Source organism: Eurytemora carolleeae, unplaced genomic scaffold (genome assembly GCF_000591075.1).
Source record: "Eurytemora carolleeae unplaced genomic scaffold, Eaff_2.0 scaffold1752, whole genome shotgun sequence".
Lineage (NCBI taxonomy): Eukaryota > Metazoa > Arthropoda > Copepoda > Calanoida > Temoridae > Eurytemora > Eurytemora carolleeae.
Genome location: NW_019398145.1, coordinates 31,092 through 45,298, shown reverse-complemented (window position 1 = coordinate 45,298; position 14,207 = coordinate 31,092). Strand labels below are relative to the sequence as shown.

The 14,207-nt window shown below is 31.0% G+C and overlaps 1 protein-coding gene across 1 annotated transcript in view; it reads right to left on the bottom strand.

Moving 5' to 3' along the window:
• Positions 1–450: 450 nt before the first annotated feature.
• Positions 451–14,207, bottom strand: part of LOC111716880 (uncharacterized) — a 16,854-nt gene continuing 3,097 nt past the window's right edge. The window contains exons 3-4 of the mRNA XM_023492392.1: positions 13,145–13,262; positions 451–1,639 (exon numbers count right to left, since the gene is read on the bottom strand). Coding sequence (XP_023348160.1) covers positions 549–1,639; positions 13,145–13,262 — 1,209 coding nt within the window. The 3' untranslated portion in view covers positions 451–548. The remainder of the gene's footprint in view (positions 1,640–13,144; positions 13,263–14,207) is intronic.

The following is a 14,207-nucleotide window of genomic DNA, read 5'->3' as shown; positions in this document are numbered from 1 at the left end:
TGGCCCATTGCAGTACCAAAAAAAATTACAAATTTTCAAAAAATATTGAAAAACACCATACAGGAGAGTTGCACAAAAAAGGTACAATTTTGCACCAGGCGCCGTAAATCACTCTTTTTTTGACTCACCCTGTAGATAGACAGACAGGCAGATAAAAAGATGTAAGATGGATAAATAGAAAGATAAATGGATAGATAGATAGATAAAAAGATGTAAGATAGAAAGATAGATAATAGATAAATGAATAGAGAGATATAGAGATTGAGACAGAATCTTAATAAACAATAGAAAATGTTCTAGACATATTTTAAGAAGAAAGATAGATAAATAGGTAACATAACATAAACCTATCTATATAATAAAACAAGACATTGGTATATATATGTTGTGTAAAGACGGCCAAACGGCTGGACTGAATTGTCTGAAACTTTTTGTGGACACTCATGGGTGTGATAGGCTAAAACAAAATCGAAATTTTTAATTTTTTTTCCACGGGCAACGTCGGGATCTTGAGCTAGCTTTATATAAACTACATGTAAAGGAAACTACTATGGGAACATTGTATCCTGATCAAACAAGAGTATGATTACAAAGTTTGGAAAACACCTTGAATATATGAAGGGAACTGATATTTCCCTCAACCATAAAATAAGCTGCTTAGTACCCTGATCATTATTTGTTGTTTCATCATAATAATATATGATACAACCCTGCTCTATACTATCAAGGTGTTTATCAAACTCTTCCTTAGTATTTGGAAATTTGTATTCTTTCTTGATTATTTCTACTCCTGGAGGAAGTTTTTCACCAAGAAGAAAAACAAACTTGTTAGATTTGTTATACGGTGTCTTGTTTAACTCAACCTTGAGCTGGGTGTATACAGTAGGATCTCCCGGGGATCCTCGTATAGTGAGGAGTCCTGGTCCCGGGGAGAACACTTCTACACCACCCTGTGGGATACAGTCTACAAGGTTAACTGTACACCTTAGCGTAGAGAAACTAGGGGTACCATCCTGATAATTTAACAGAGATTGGCACTCTGTTCCTCTAGCTAGTACATAGTTGGTTAACAGACAACCACTATCAGATTTTATAAAATCCTTTAGTTTATCACTATCATGTTCTACATTATCATATCTGAACAGTTTAATTTCTCTCTTATTAAGCTGTTCTTGAAAGAGAGAGAAATTAAACTTTTTGTTCTTAATACAAATAAATTTGTCTGCTTTCTTCTTTATAGCATCTATGGATTCCTTGTAATAACTAGGATTGTCCATATCCCCCTTAACCAGCTCTGGTTTATATCCTAATACTGTTGAAAGTTTGCTACTTCGAAAACCAGTGTCACCGAAATCCTTAATATATTCGCAAATATTTCTTGAGTTTCTCAATATATTCGATAGAAAATGTTTTTCAAATGTCTTGTCTATGTTTAATCCGTCAACAAATTTAGAATCTCCCACTAGATTTGGGTGTAAAGATATGATGATCTCTTCAGTTTGTAATGTGCTGTACTTATCTAACCTCAGGAGTTCTTGTGTTTCTGGTGGTGACAAACACAATTTACTTCTTCTTAATGTAGGTAGGATACCATCTCCATATTCATCAACCACCACCAGGCATTGTTTGCTTGCCTTCTCTACAAATTTGTTTCTAATGTTTAATATGTTTGATTATAATATAGAGCAGTCAAATTAAAAATAGATATATTTATCATATTTGGAGGGGGGGGGGAGGGTAGGCTAAATTCAATAGTTTTATAGTTTTATGATAAATGACATTTTAAAGTTAGTTAGATATAAATGATTTAATTGAATATGGGCCAATCCAAGCCAAATCACCACACTTTGTCTTAAAGCTTTAAATAAGCCTTTTTTTCGGATTTTAGACATAAAAAGAATTTGATAAAAAAATTTTAAAATATTTTTTTAACATTGAAAAATTCGCGAAACCAAATTTTGTTTGAAAAAACTTTAGAAATATGATACTTTAAAATGCAAATAATTGGCTTTCATTTTTCATATATATCTCATCAATTTTTGATGAATTTTTATGAAATATTGAAAAACGATAGAATAAACGTTTTCCTAATAATTTTTCAAAAAGTTTAATTTTTTCAAACAAAATTTGGTTTCGAGGATTTTTTTATCACTGCTAGCTCCAAAATAATTTTCGAATATTTTTTTATCATATTTTATTTTTGTTATGCCTAAAATAATGATAAAATCCCAACATAACCAAATTTTTGAAAATATTGTCCATAACAACGATATTCCCGGTTTTTTTACTCACCCTGTAGATGCAAATGATATGTTTATAAATGCAGATTGACAGTATAAATTTTCTATTTGTTTAACGGAGCAAATCTGCTGTTTGCACATTTTGTTTACATATCACAGTCATCTTAAATTCATATTTAGTAAAGAATTTTTAATTTTAGTCAATACACAATTCATGTACTTTTTATAGTAAATAATTCTTATATTGATTTAATGTATTTTAGTTAGACTTTGCACTTATATTGTCATCCTTGAGAACCTTTTCATTGGCTTCCAATAGCTTGCTCACAACAGAATATTAAGTTAAACTAACTAGAATATCAAGTTAAACAACAGAATATTAAGTTAAACTAAACCCGACATTTTTAGTTTGAAAATCTCATATTAGATGTTTTGATTCAACCTTTGTGCAATTTCATGATTTCTGATGCTTTGCCCTGAAGTAATAAACTTGTGAAATCAGCTTATTAGGGTGTAATACTAGTGACTGATAAGATGATTTCAATAGTTCTGTCTTTAAAAAAAGGAGTTTTTTACCAATTAAACTTTAAATATTAGAAAAATTCAAATGGGTCAGGCAATATTTGAAAGTTAAATTAACCATGAAAATTAGTATGCTTCATAAATTTACAGCCTTACCTCAGCATTTGGAAAGACTGAAATTGGAATAAATTTCCAATCCTTAAACTCCTCCTCTTCTCCTAGATATTCTTGAACCATCATGAAGAAACCTAATCCTCTTTGAAGCTGATCTATACAGGAACCACTGACATTTCCAGCTGACTTGACTTCGAGATGGCAGTAGGCTCGATACTCCGGGATTATCACCAAGAAATCAAATTCTTGTTCTTTAAGGTGGTAAACAGTTATATCCTTCTTAGCTATACCAGCACTTGAGGATGCGGGGATACCTAGGAATAAAACTGGACATTAGTGTTGTGAAGGTTATTAACCCTATCTCTGCTGGGGTACTTGAAAACCAGGATATGCTGGCTTGACCCCCCCTCTAAATCCCATGTTTGATGTCCAAATATGACAAATGATACATCATTGGAAAGCTCTTGTGCTGTACTTTTAGAATCTGCAAAAAAATTTGCAAATTTGCAAAAATTGAATTTTTTATTGCAAAATCCAGTTATATAGTAAAAATGTTTGCAAAAAAAAATTTGTCCAAATTTTGGACTTTACCTTATTTTGAGGAATGCAATTAATTTCTTCTTTTTTGTTAACACATCCACTGTCATCAGGATCTAGAAAAAAGTATGCTTTTAATCTTTTAAATGTACTTTTAAAATTAAAACTGAAAATGCTGAAACAATAAAAAATCAAAAATTGAATTTAACATTTTACTGCCTTTTAACCAACATTACCAGCCTATGTTTCCCCTTTAGAGGGAAGTTAAGTTACTTAATGCCCCTTGGGACAGTTATGTAAACCTATGATTCCCCTATTAGAGGGAAGTTAAGTTACTTAATGCCCCTTGGGACAGTTATGTAAACCTATGATTCCCCTATTAGAGGGAAGTTAAGTTACTTAATGCCCCTTGGGACAGTTATGTAAACCTATGATTCCCCTATTAGAGGGAAGTTAAGTTACTTAATGCCCCTTGGGACAGTTATGTAAACCTATGATTCCCCTATTAGAGGGAAGTTAAGTTACTTAATGCCCCTTGGGACAGTTATGTAAACCTATGATTCCCCTATTAGAGGGAAGTTAAGTTACTTAATGCCCCTTGGGACAGTTATGTAAACCTATGATTCCCCTATTAGAGGGAAGTTAAGTTACTTAATGCCCCTTGGGACAGTTATGTAAACCTATGATTCCCCTATTAGNGCAATACATATTTATAACATAAAAATACATATTTATAACATAAAAATACATATTTATAACATAAAAATACATATTTACAACATAAAATACATAATTACAACATAAAATACATAATTACAATGGTACCTTTTAAAGCTTTGAATTAGATATCAATGTTTAAAATTTTAAAGAAAAGAAAAAAATTATTTTAAATTGTGGTTTCTATAAAAAAGCACGTTTCTTCTGCTGGAAAACAAATGGAAATTATTAGAATTAAACAAAATACATTTTTTGGAATTTTTTTTAATCTGAATGTTTTGCGATATAACAAAATATCCACAACATGTTTTGCAGAAGAAAAGACAAATTCAGTAAAAACACAAATTTGATAAAACGTTTTACGCGTAGTTTCACCTTTCTTTGGGTAAGCGGATTAGTTAAAACTAATTTTACACGAAGATATCCAAGGTCAGTACTCCAGAGCTACCTCAGACTTTTTAAAATTCGTCGATTTCTTCTTTCGTTGAAGAGGATTACTCTTCAATGACTTCGAAGAGTTTTAATCAATTTTCGCACTAAAGCTTAATTATGCATTTAAGAAAATGGCGGTCATTTTTAACACTTGTTACAGAAAAAGAAGTAAATCCAGTTATAAAACAAAACGTTTATATGTTGATTACTCAAATTTTTTTTTTACAGAAAATTGTCAAGATGAAAAGGACGCCCTGTAGATACAGGGTGTCCCACGAAGCATGACAGTAGCTTATGACAACTTAAAAGTCGACTTTGATCTTTGAATTTATTTGAGACATTTAGTCGTCAAATAACTTTAATGTGTATTATTCTTGAAACAATGACAACAAAACTTTCCTGGTCCTTGCCTTTCCAAAATGTGGTCTAAATAAAGCTGCTAGTTTAGTATAAACTACAGAGCGTCCCATATCATATCGGATTATCACCGAGCTTTTAAGCCAAAATATGCATAATACTCGAAAAAACTAGTATTTTCTGCATATTTGCAAATTTGTTTATTTGGCCTCATAAAATTTTTTCAACGATCTTTTAAATATTCTTATTTGTCTCGAAAATTGCAATTAATTGAGCCGAAAACTACATTTTTTTTGTAAAAACTCTTTATATTTACTGAAAAATTTTATAATTTAAGAAGCTCTGATGATTATTTTATCCTAAGAGTTGACAATGAATCTTTACGACAATTTCTTTTCTTTGATTTGCCTAAATGCTGGAGAAGTTTAGCTCTAGATAATCCTGAAATATCAAGTGTTACCAATAAACTTTCTTTTAAATATACAATTAAAGATCATTTAATGCTGTCAAAGCGTGAAAACTTTATTTGCAACAAACTATCTTGCTGGTTCTTTAAATTCTTTAAATCCTTCTTTTAAACATTTGGTGCCATGCCTTCTATTTTTTTGGAAAAAGATATTGTTCATTTTATAGCAATATAATGAAGATGATTTTCTATTTCAAAAATGAGGTATAGAAAACTGGCAAAACTGCAGAGATAACGCTTAGGATCAATTTTATTTTTATGTATAATTGGATCCGGATCAAGATCATAAACATTTCCTTTGATTTTACTGATTTTTTTAACAAATAAAAAAGGTTAAAATACAAAACTGAAAAAATCAGTTTTCTAAATTATAAACGTTGCTATCTTATTCATATTAATCTGACAAAGGAGGGTTACTTGAAATTATGCTTACAGTCCCTTTAAATCAAACTAAACATTTTAAGGCGTTGATATTGGTGGACATTTGACATTGTGGATTTCAGAAACGATTCAAGTTAATCCTTTCGAACAGTTTTAGCGTGTCTAAGTTTGTACCCCAGCTCAGAAGAAAAAACTGTCTTAATTATTCAAATTCTTACAAATTACAATGAGGTGTCAAAACTGCAGAGACGGTGCTTAGGATCAATTTTAGTATCAGGAACCGGATCCAGATCATGAACATTTCTTATGACTTTACAGATTTTCTTAATAAATAAAAAGGGTTAAAATACAAAAATAGAAACTTTTTTCGATTATCTTTAAGCCAAAACTTCATTCATATTTCATATTTTTATTCAACTACAAAGCATGAGATATTACAAATAAGCAATTACAATTTACTATGCAGTTTGGACCCGTCTAATCAGGGTAGGTTGTTTTGTGTGATTGGCCCTAAGTTAGTTAATGACACTGAACTTGATAAGCCATTCAGAAATTAGAAAGCTTTTATTTATCTCTCATTAGTTGAATTTGGATTATGAGTGCAAAAAGGTTTTTTTAAACAGGTTTTAGTTGGTATTTTTCCCATTGGATTCAGATCTTGAGAATCCAACGAATTATATTTTGAAAATAGGTTCAAATAAAAAATATATCTTAAATACAAACATTTTACAAGATATCTAGATTTTTGTATTAATAATGCACAAACTTAAAAAATTTAGTATTTAAATATTTTCGATTATTACCTGCAATCCTTTGTTTAATAACGTGTTTCTTCAATAGAATATTCCCTTTTAAAAATTGCGGATTTTGGAAAACTCATTCCCGCATTACTAACTCTTTTTCTGGAAATATATTGTGAACCCAACCAAAAGTTCTAAATGTATTTACAGTATCATACAAGTTCATTGCTCCCAGTTAGAGAAATGATGCCTAACAAATGCAATTTAAGATAAAGCCAAACAAATCCAGACCCTGCCCAAAAGGATATTGAACTCTGAGTATGTTTTAGGGTTTCCAGTCGTATTTACGTTACGCGTAATTACGCGTAATTACGTGTAACACTTTCTTTCACTTACGCAGGAGCATTACGCGTAATTACGCGTTTATTACGTTTACGAAAGAAAGTCTAGTTTCGCGTAATTAAGGCGTAATTACGCGAAATTACGTAATTCTTGTAGAAATTACGCGAAATTAGGCCGTAATTACGCGTAATTATAGTTTTGCTCATTACGCGTAATCATTACAAAATTTCGCAAAATTACGTTGTAGAAATTACGCGAAATTACGCCGTAATTACGTGGAGTTATAGTTTCGCTTATAAGGCGTAATGATTACGAAATTTCGCGAAATTACGTTGTAGAAATTACGCGAAATTGCACCGTATTTTCGCGAAATGGATATTTCCCCAATTATGCGTAATCCTGGGAAATTACACGCAAAGAAAATTACTACGCGTAACTGCATGTAATTACACGTAAGAGAATAATCTATTACGTTGGAAACCCTAGTATGTTTGCAACCTTAAATACAGAACAGTGTAGGTGGACAAGGGGTATTGAACCCATTTTCTTATCTAAAGATAGGGCATCTAGGAGGAGATGGATGCTTGAGAAAGGTGGGAAATGGCATTTATCTTGCTGGCGGAGAAACCAAATCTTTGGGGATCTTATCCCGGGGTCCCCTAGGAGTCAGTTAGCACAAATGTATCTGAAGAGAAGAGTCAAACGGAAATATAATATTGCGGGTAATTAGATCAACTTTAGTTGGTCCAACAATAATTGTTTGTAGTGTTATAATGTAAATATATTATGATGACGTGCCCAAAATTGTTTTGTTTAACATAGCATCTAGCCGTCTTTGTTATCGATTCAACATTAATCGGTAAACAAAGACATTGTCAGAAAACCATCAGCGGTATTTGGGATTTAAACAAAATAATTGTTATTGTTTTTTTTGCAGACAGTGAATTTCATAATTTCCCAATAATTGTGCAAGTTTTCAGTGACTGAAAAAGTAATAAAAGACGTATAATAACAATAATTTATTCTCCCAGACCTGACAGTTAGTAATAATGTATTTGGACTCCGACAAAGTAGGTTTAAGGGGTTGTTTTTGCACTATTACTAAGTACAAATTTGACAGCTGGAGAATCATGAATTTAAACAATAAATAATTCTTTGTTGTTTAGAATGAGTTTGACGGAGCCTGCCCACCCTGGAACCGGGGAGGCAACAGAGGTTGATTATCCGACCTGGTTCAAGCACTGGGAAGCCTCACAAGAAATATAGAAATCTCAAAATAGTTCCATCTGATATAATATTAATAGTAAAAGTATTGTAACATTTAATGCAGATAAAATATTATAGTTAAAAATACTGAATTCTTTTCAAGTCTATATTACTAACCTTTTTGAGATGTATTTTTACTATTTGATGAAGGTAATGGAAAATTTTTAGTTGGAAGATAGTTACAATTTTAGATTTAGATTTAAATTCAACTAGTTTTATGTCTTTGTGTTGGGTTAAATGAAATAAAATATAGAGTCACCTAACGGCAACTTTTTCAACTACATCACAAAGAAATGATTCCTCTTTCTTTTCTGATAAAAATCTTGTGCTTGAGATATATCTGATTATTTTTCAAGTATTAATTGTTTTAGGTGGATCTTCTACAATAACAGTATTGAATAGAAAGAATTTTTTTGATTTTAAAAAGTCAACTGAAACACATCTTTTCATTTTAAAAAGTTAATTTTAAAGTTTTTTTTGCTTAGTTATAGAAAGTTAGTTAGTAGAAAGCAGTTGAGGTGTCAACACCTCTTCTCACTGAGAGAAAGAANTTGAGTTTTCAATATTTATACTTTGTTTCAACAAATACGATCAAAACAAAATTATCAAACAATATATTTTTAATTGGCTCATAATAAATTTTCTTTTGTGTTTTATTTTAAGCTGAACCATCATGTATTATTATTTTGTATTTTGTGTTTGAAAATAAATAACTATAAGTAAACGTACATTACATGAATTACACATAAAATGTTCTAAATGTTGTCCTCCCTGGCCAAGCTTTGCTGTTTTAACTGCAGATTTATGTAATTTAGGGAAAATTTTTGCATTGTCAAGATTATAATAAATCCGAATTTTTTCAGATTCTATCCAGAATTCCAGTTTACATAAAAATCCCAAAATGGATTTTTTTCCCGCGATCATGGAAACTCTATATACACAAAGAAAATCTGTTGTCAAACATATCAATATATAAACTTGGTGAAAAAAAAACATAATATATCTATGATGCTTTGTCTAAATATATTGTATTTACTCATTTAACCATAAATTGTCTGAATCTCTTAAAAAATGTTGTACTCTGATCATAAACTGTCATTTATATTCCATGCATCAAATGTTCCAACTATGTTCCGTGGGTCGCACTGCATGAAGCGTTATTTAAACCTCGATTGTGGATAAGATCTTAATTAATGATCTAACAAAAATACTAGTATAGACCAGTTTTAGTCAAGGGCGTAGTGGATGCTTAGCCTAGGGGGGTGCACTTTGGGCGCAAAATTTTTTTTGTGCACTCCCTAACGGTTGATGCACCCCCTTATAAAACCCGTATTAGGAAAAAAAATTAAAGCTTAAAATCTATATTAATCTACCTGACTATTAGTCATCTGACCATAATTACCAATCATACCATAATAAAATCTAGTAGTAAAAAAGCAAAAAACTTTGATTTGAGGTAAAAAAACAGCATTTTTTAAATGTTGAAGGGTTGGCTCAGTGCTCAATAATATACCAAATTATTATAATATTGATGGCTTGTTCTTGTGTTTACAAAAAATATACTTCAAACAGCTTTAAAATTTATACTGTCAACAGTTTGTCTAACCCTAACCTGGATCTGAATGAGTTATTTTTTGAGACATGTGCGTGAAGCGCCAAAAAATTTCTGTTCTTTTAGCGTCTTTCATGTATTTCTTAGTGTATCTGAGTCCCTGGCTTAGTCATATTCATTGTATATATAAAGTCCTCTATTACGGTCTACAGCAAATTTTTTAAATTCGTTTTTTAGTCATATTTGTGGACTATAGTCCCTTAATCGTAGGCCTGTGCAGTCCTATGTATTTCCTGGCAGTACTTGACTTTATTTCGTCTGCCATAATCCATAATAGTCTTTCTGATCGAAGTTCCTCTGTCATTGTTTGCCAGTAAGTTCATGTAACTTCTCTATCAGGTTTCCTGTCTCTAAATCTGGTTTAGTCAGGAAAAGATGATCTGGATTCTTCTCCTTTAAATTATCTGATGCTTTTCCCTGAAGTAATTAAACTTGTGAAATCAGCTTATTAGGGTGTAATACTAGTGACTGATAAGATGATTTCAATAGTTCTGTCTTTTAAAATAGGAGTTTTTTACCAATTAAACTTGATGAAATTAGAAAAATTCAAACGGGTCAGGCAATATTTGAAAGTTAAATTAACCATGAAAATTAGTATGCTTTATAAATTTATGCCTTACCTCAGCATTTGGAAAGACTGAAATTGGAATAAGTTTCCAATCCTTAAACTTCTCCTCTTCTCCTAGATATTCTTGAACCATCTTAAAGAAACCTAATCCTTTCTGTAACTGATCTATACAGGAACCACTGACATTTCCAGCTGACTTGACTTCGAGATGGCAGTAGGCTCGATACTCCAGGATTATCACCATGAAATCAAATTCTTGTTGTTCGAGGTGGTGAACAGTTATATCCTTCTTAGCTATACCATCACTTGAGGATGCGGGGATACCTAGGAATAAAACTGGACTGATCATCAAATATTGATTGTTCAAAATACTGAATCTATATTATTAACAATGATGAAAAAATCTAAATTTTTCCCAGGATATGATTATCTCTGATTTAACTAAATATTTGAACATGGCCTGATATCAGGGAATATTAATTTTTTTGCTGTCATACAATTTGTTTAATTAAATGTAAATATCATTGGGAAACCTAATTTTAAATATATCAGAGTTAGTTCTGCAATTATAATGTTATTGTACAATTTTGTATTAATCTTTTCTAAAAAACTATAAAAATCATTGCTATAAAACGAGCAGTTCAGTTTATTTTGAAACATTTTAGCTTTGAAAGGGACTGATTGTACATACATTTTAAAGTTTAAAACGGCATTTAGAGCAANATTGTGCATACATTTTAAAGTTTAAAACGGCATTTTAGCTTTGAAAGGGACCCATTGTGCATACATTTTAAAGTTTAAAACGGCATTTTAGCTTTGAAAGGGACCCATTGTGCATGCATTTTAAAGTTTAAAACGGCATTTTAGAGGAAAATAATTAACCCCCCTTTATTTATGAGCGTAATGACTGTTGACACTTTTTAGTACAATGAAATGCGTTTAGCAGGTGAAAAAGCTATTGAAAATCTTCGGAAAAGGGACCAAGCACATTTTAATTTATTAGACCTACTTGTAAAGGTTATAAAATGTCATTTTGTAGCAAAATATTTCATTAAACATCCCCCCCCCCCATTATTAACATTGTACTAGTAACACTTTTTAGAACAATAAAACAACGTTAGGTGGGCTAAAAAATCTAAACGCTTTTTAAAGACACTCTTTTTATAAATGTTTTTTTTGCTGAAATGTAAAAAGTTTATGTGGAACCATGATAACAATAATCACGCTGATAAAATCATTTTTACAGAATTTTGATACTTGACCATGAATCCCCCATAATTACAAAATTTAAATTCTATGGCAAAATCATTATATTTGTTTTGATTAAGACCAGAGGTCAGAACTTTAGTATTTGTTAGAATTATTTCCATGGATAAAGCAGTTTACAACAAAGATAATGGCCAATTCACAATGGTACCTTTAAATCTTTGTCTGATCAAGCCTGAATTAGATATCAATGTTTAAAATTTTGAAGGAAAAAATACATTATTTTAAATTGTAAGTCTCTAAAAAAGCATGCGTTTCTACTGCAGCTGGAAAACAAATGGAAATTATTAGAATTAAACAAAATACATTTTTTGGAATTTCTACAATTTGAGCAATTGTAATCTGAACGTTTTGCGATATAACAAAATATCCACAACATATTTTGCAGAAGAAAAGACAAATTCAGTAAAAACACAAATTTGATAAAGCGTTTTACGCGCAGTTTCACCTTTCTTTGGGTAAGCGGGTTAGTTAAAACTAATGTTGCACTCAGACCTCAGACTTTTTAAAATTCGTCGGTTTCTTCTTTCGAAGTGAAAGTGAAAATAAGTTTTATCTCCGATAATTCCTTATTTTTGTCCTGCAATATAAATGCGTAAGTCACTTTAATTATGAATATGGATATCTAATTCATACTTGATCGGGAGTAGTTCAAATGAGATAGCATCACTTGATCAGACAAACCTTTTCTAGGGTATCGTTGTGGAGGGGCGTACAATGTTGGTTTAGCCTAGGGGGGTGAACTTAATTGGTGCGCGTAAGTGCAACGACATTTTTTTTGAACCCCCCTATCTGTTGATGTGCACCCGTCTAAAAACCCATATTAAGAAAAAAAAATTAAAGCTTAAAATCTATGTTAATCTCCCTGACTATTAATCATCTGACCATAATTACCAAGCATACCATTATAAAATCTAGTAGTAAAAGAGCAAAAAACTTTTTGTAAAAAAATATTTAATTTTTTTGAGTATATCAGATATCATAAATCATATCAATATCAATCATATCATGACTAGATAACACTGGAGAAAGTATTATTATAGCTTAAAAAACTCAAAATCTAAATATATATGTAAGTTTAATATATTAGAGCCTGCCTCTGGCTCTAGGGGAGGGGGTGCTTGACATTGCCATCCTTGCGAGGAAGATCACTTGATATTATGCTTAGAGTTCATCAAATACTGAAAATAATTTTTTCATGCATCAAGACTACCCATGGTATAGGAGTGTTAATGTTGATTCTGACAATGTTACAAATGTTAAAAAAATTAAACAAAAATAAGAATTTTTACACACTCTAATACTTATTATGACTGATTAGGAGCAAAGTTCAAGTTCATTAGAGTTTTCAAGTTTATTTATTGTTATATTTTCCATTTGAAATATTAAAACATAAAATTTTAGCTAACCCTGTCCCCAGCACTGTAATCAAAACTGTGGAAGCTATTTTACTCTCAATATTTTGATCTATCTATTCTGTTCCTTGTTGATAAAATTCCACTGCAAAGCTTTAATTTAAGCATATTTTCGTCAAAATATAAATTATACAGATAGTGTGACTGATCAAGCTATTGGCATTAATACCTGCTATGAACCATGGAAGCACAGTGTAGAAAATTTTCGTGCTTAAAGGAACGCCCATCTTCCTACAGATATCCTCAGCACCCCAGAACTCCACCAAATTTTTTTGGTTGGTTTTACTCTAGAGAAAAAACACATTAAAAATGTTTCAATGCAGTGTACGTACCTTTGTTTAATGAGTTAAAAAATATTTTTCAGTATAAAAATTTTTGTCTTGCCAGGCCCTTCTAAAAGTATTCAGAGATACAGGGTGAGAGAGAGAAAAAGGCAAACTAGAGAAACTTTAGCCAGGGGTGTATATGGGGGGTTTACACCCTTGCACACAAATTGAAAAGAAAAAACGGAACTACAAGTAACAATAAAGGCCCGCATTCATTTAAACGCTGTATTAACCTGGAAAATGGGGGTTATTTACCTAGCTGGATCCAGATATTGCTACTGGCAGCTTTAAATATACTCCTTAGTAACAAGCAAAGAGAATAGATTATACATGGAGTGGAATTTACTCGAAAAAAAGTAAAACAGCCATTTTGTTGTACTGTTTACATACTGCAGGTGTACTTCACACATTTGTGCTATATAACCTTTTGGGCCCTGGAATATCATTTTATAGAAAAGTTTTCTTGAAAATTATTTGATTTTCTCTAAATCTCTTCTCAAATAGCCTGTCATGCATTCCCGAATTCATTTCAGCATAAGCTTCGATAAAAATCAATTTGATGTTTTTATTTAGTAAAAAACATATTTTTAATTTAATAAAACCAATATTTTTGAAATACTTAAGATACCAAAATATATTTAACAGTAGGACTCATAGAACTGTGAAATGGAAGAAAACATTTAACCAATCTAATTTATGTTTGCTAAGTTTAAGTCTTGTTAGAAAGTAAAACGGCTCTGAGATAGCTAAGGGGCATGTGGAAAGGGGGAAACAACCCTAAAATATTGTGGGAAGCTTCTATATGTAGAATTTATAGATACTTAAATTATATTTTAAGAATGGATTAAAAACATTTTCCCTGTGGAGCACTTAATAAATAAAAAATTGTTTAGTTAAATAAAGATA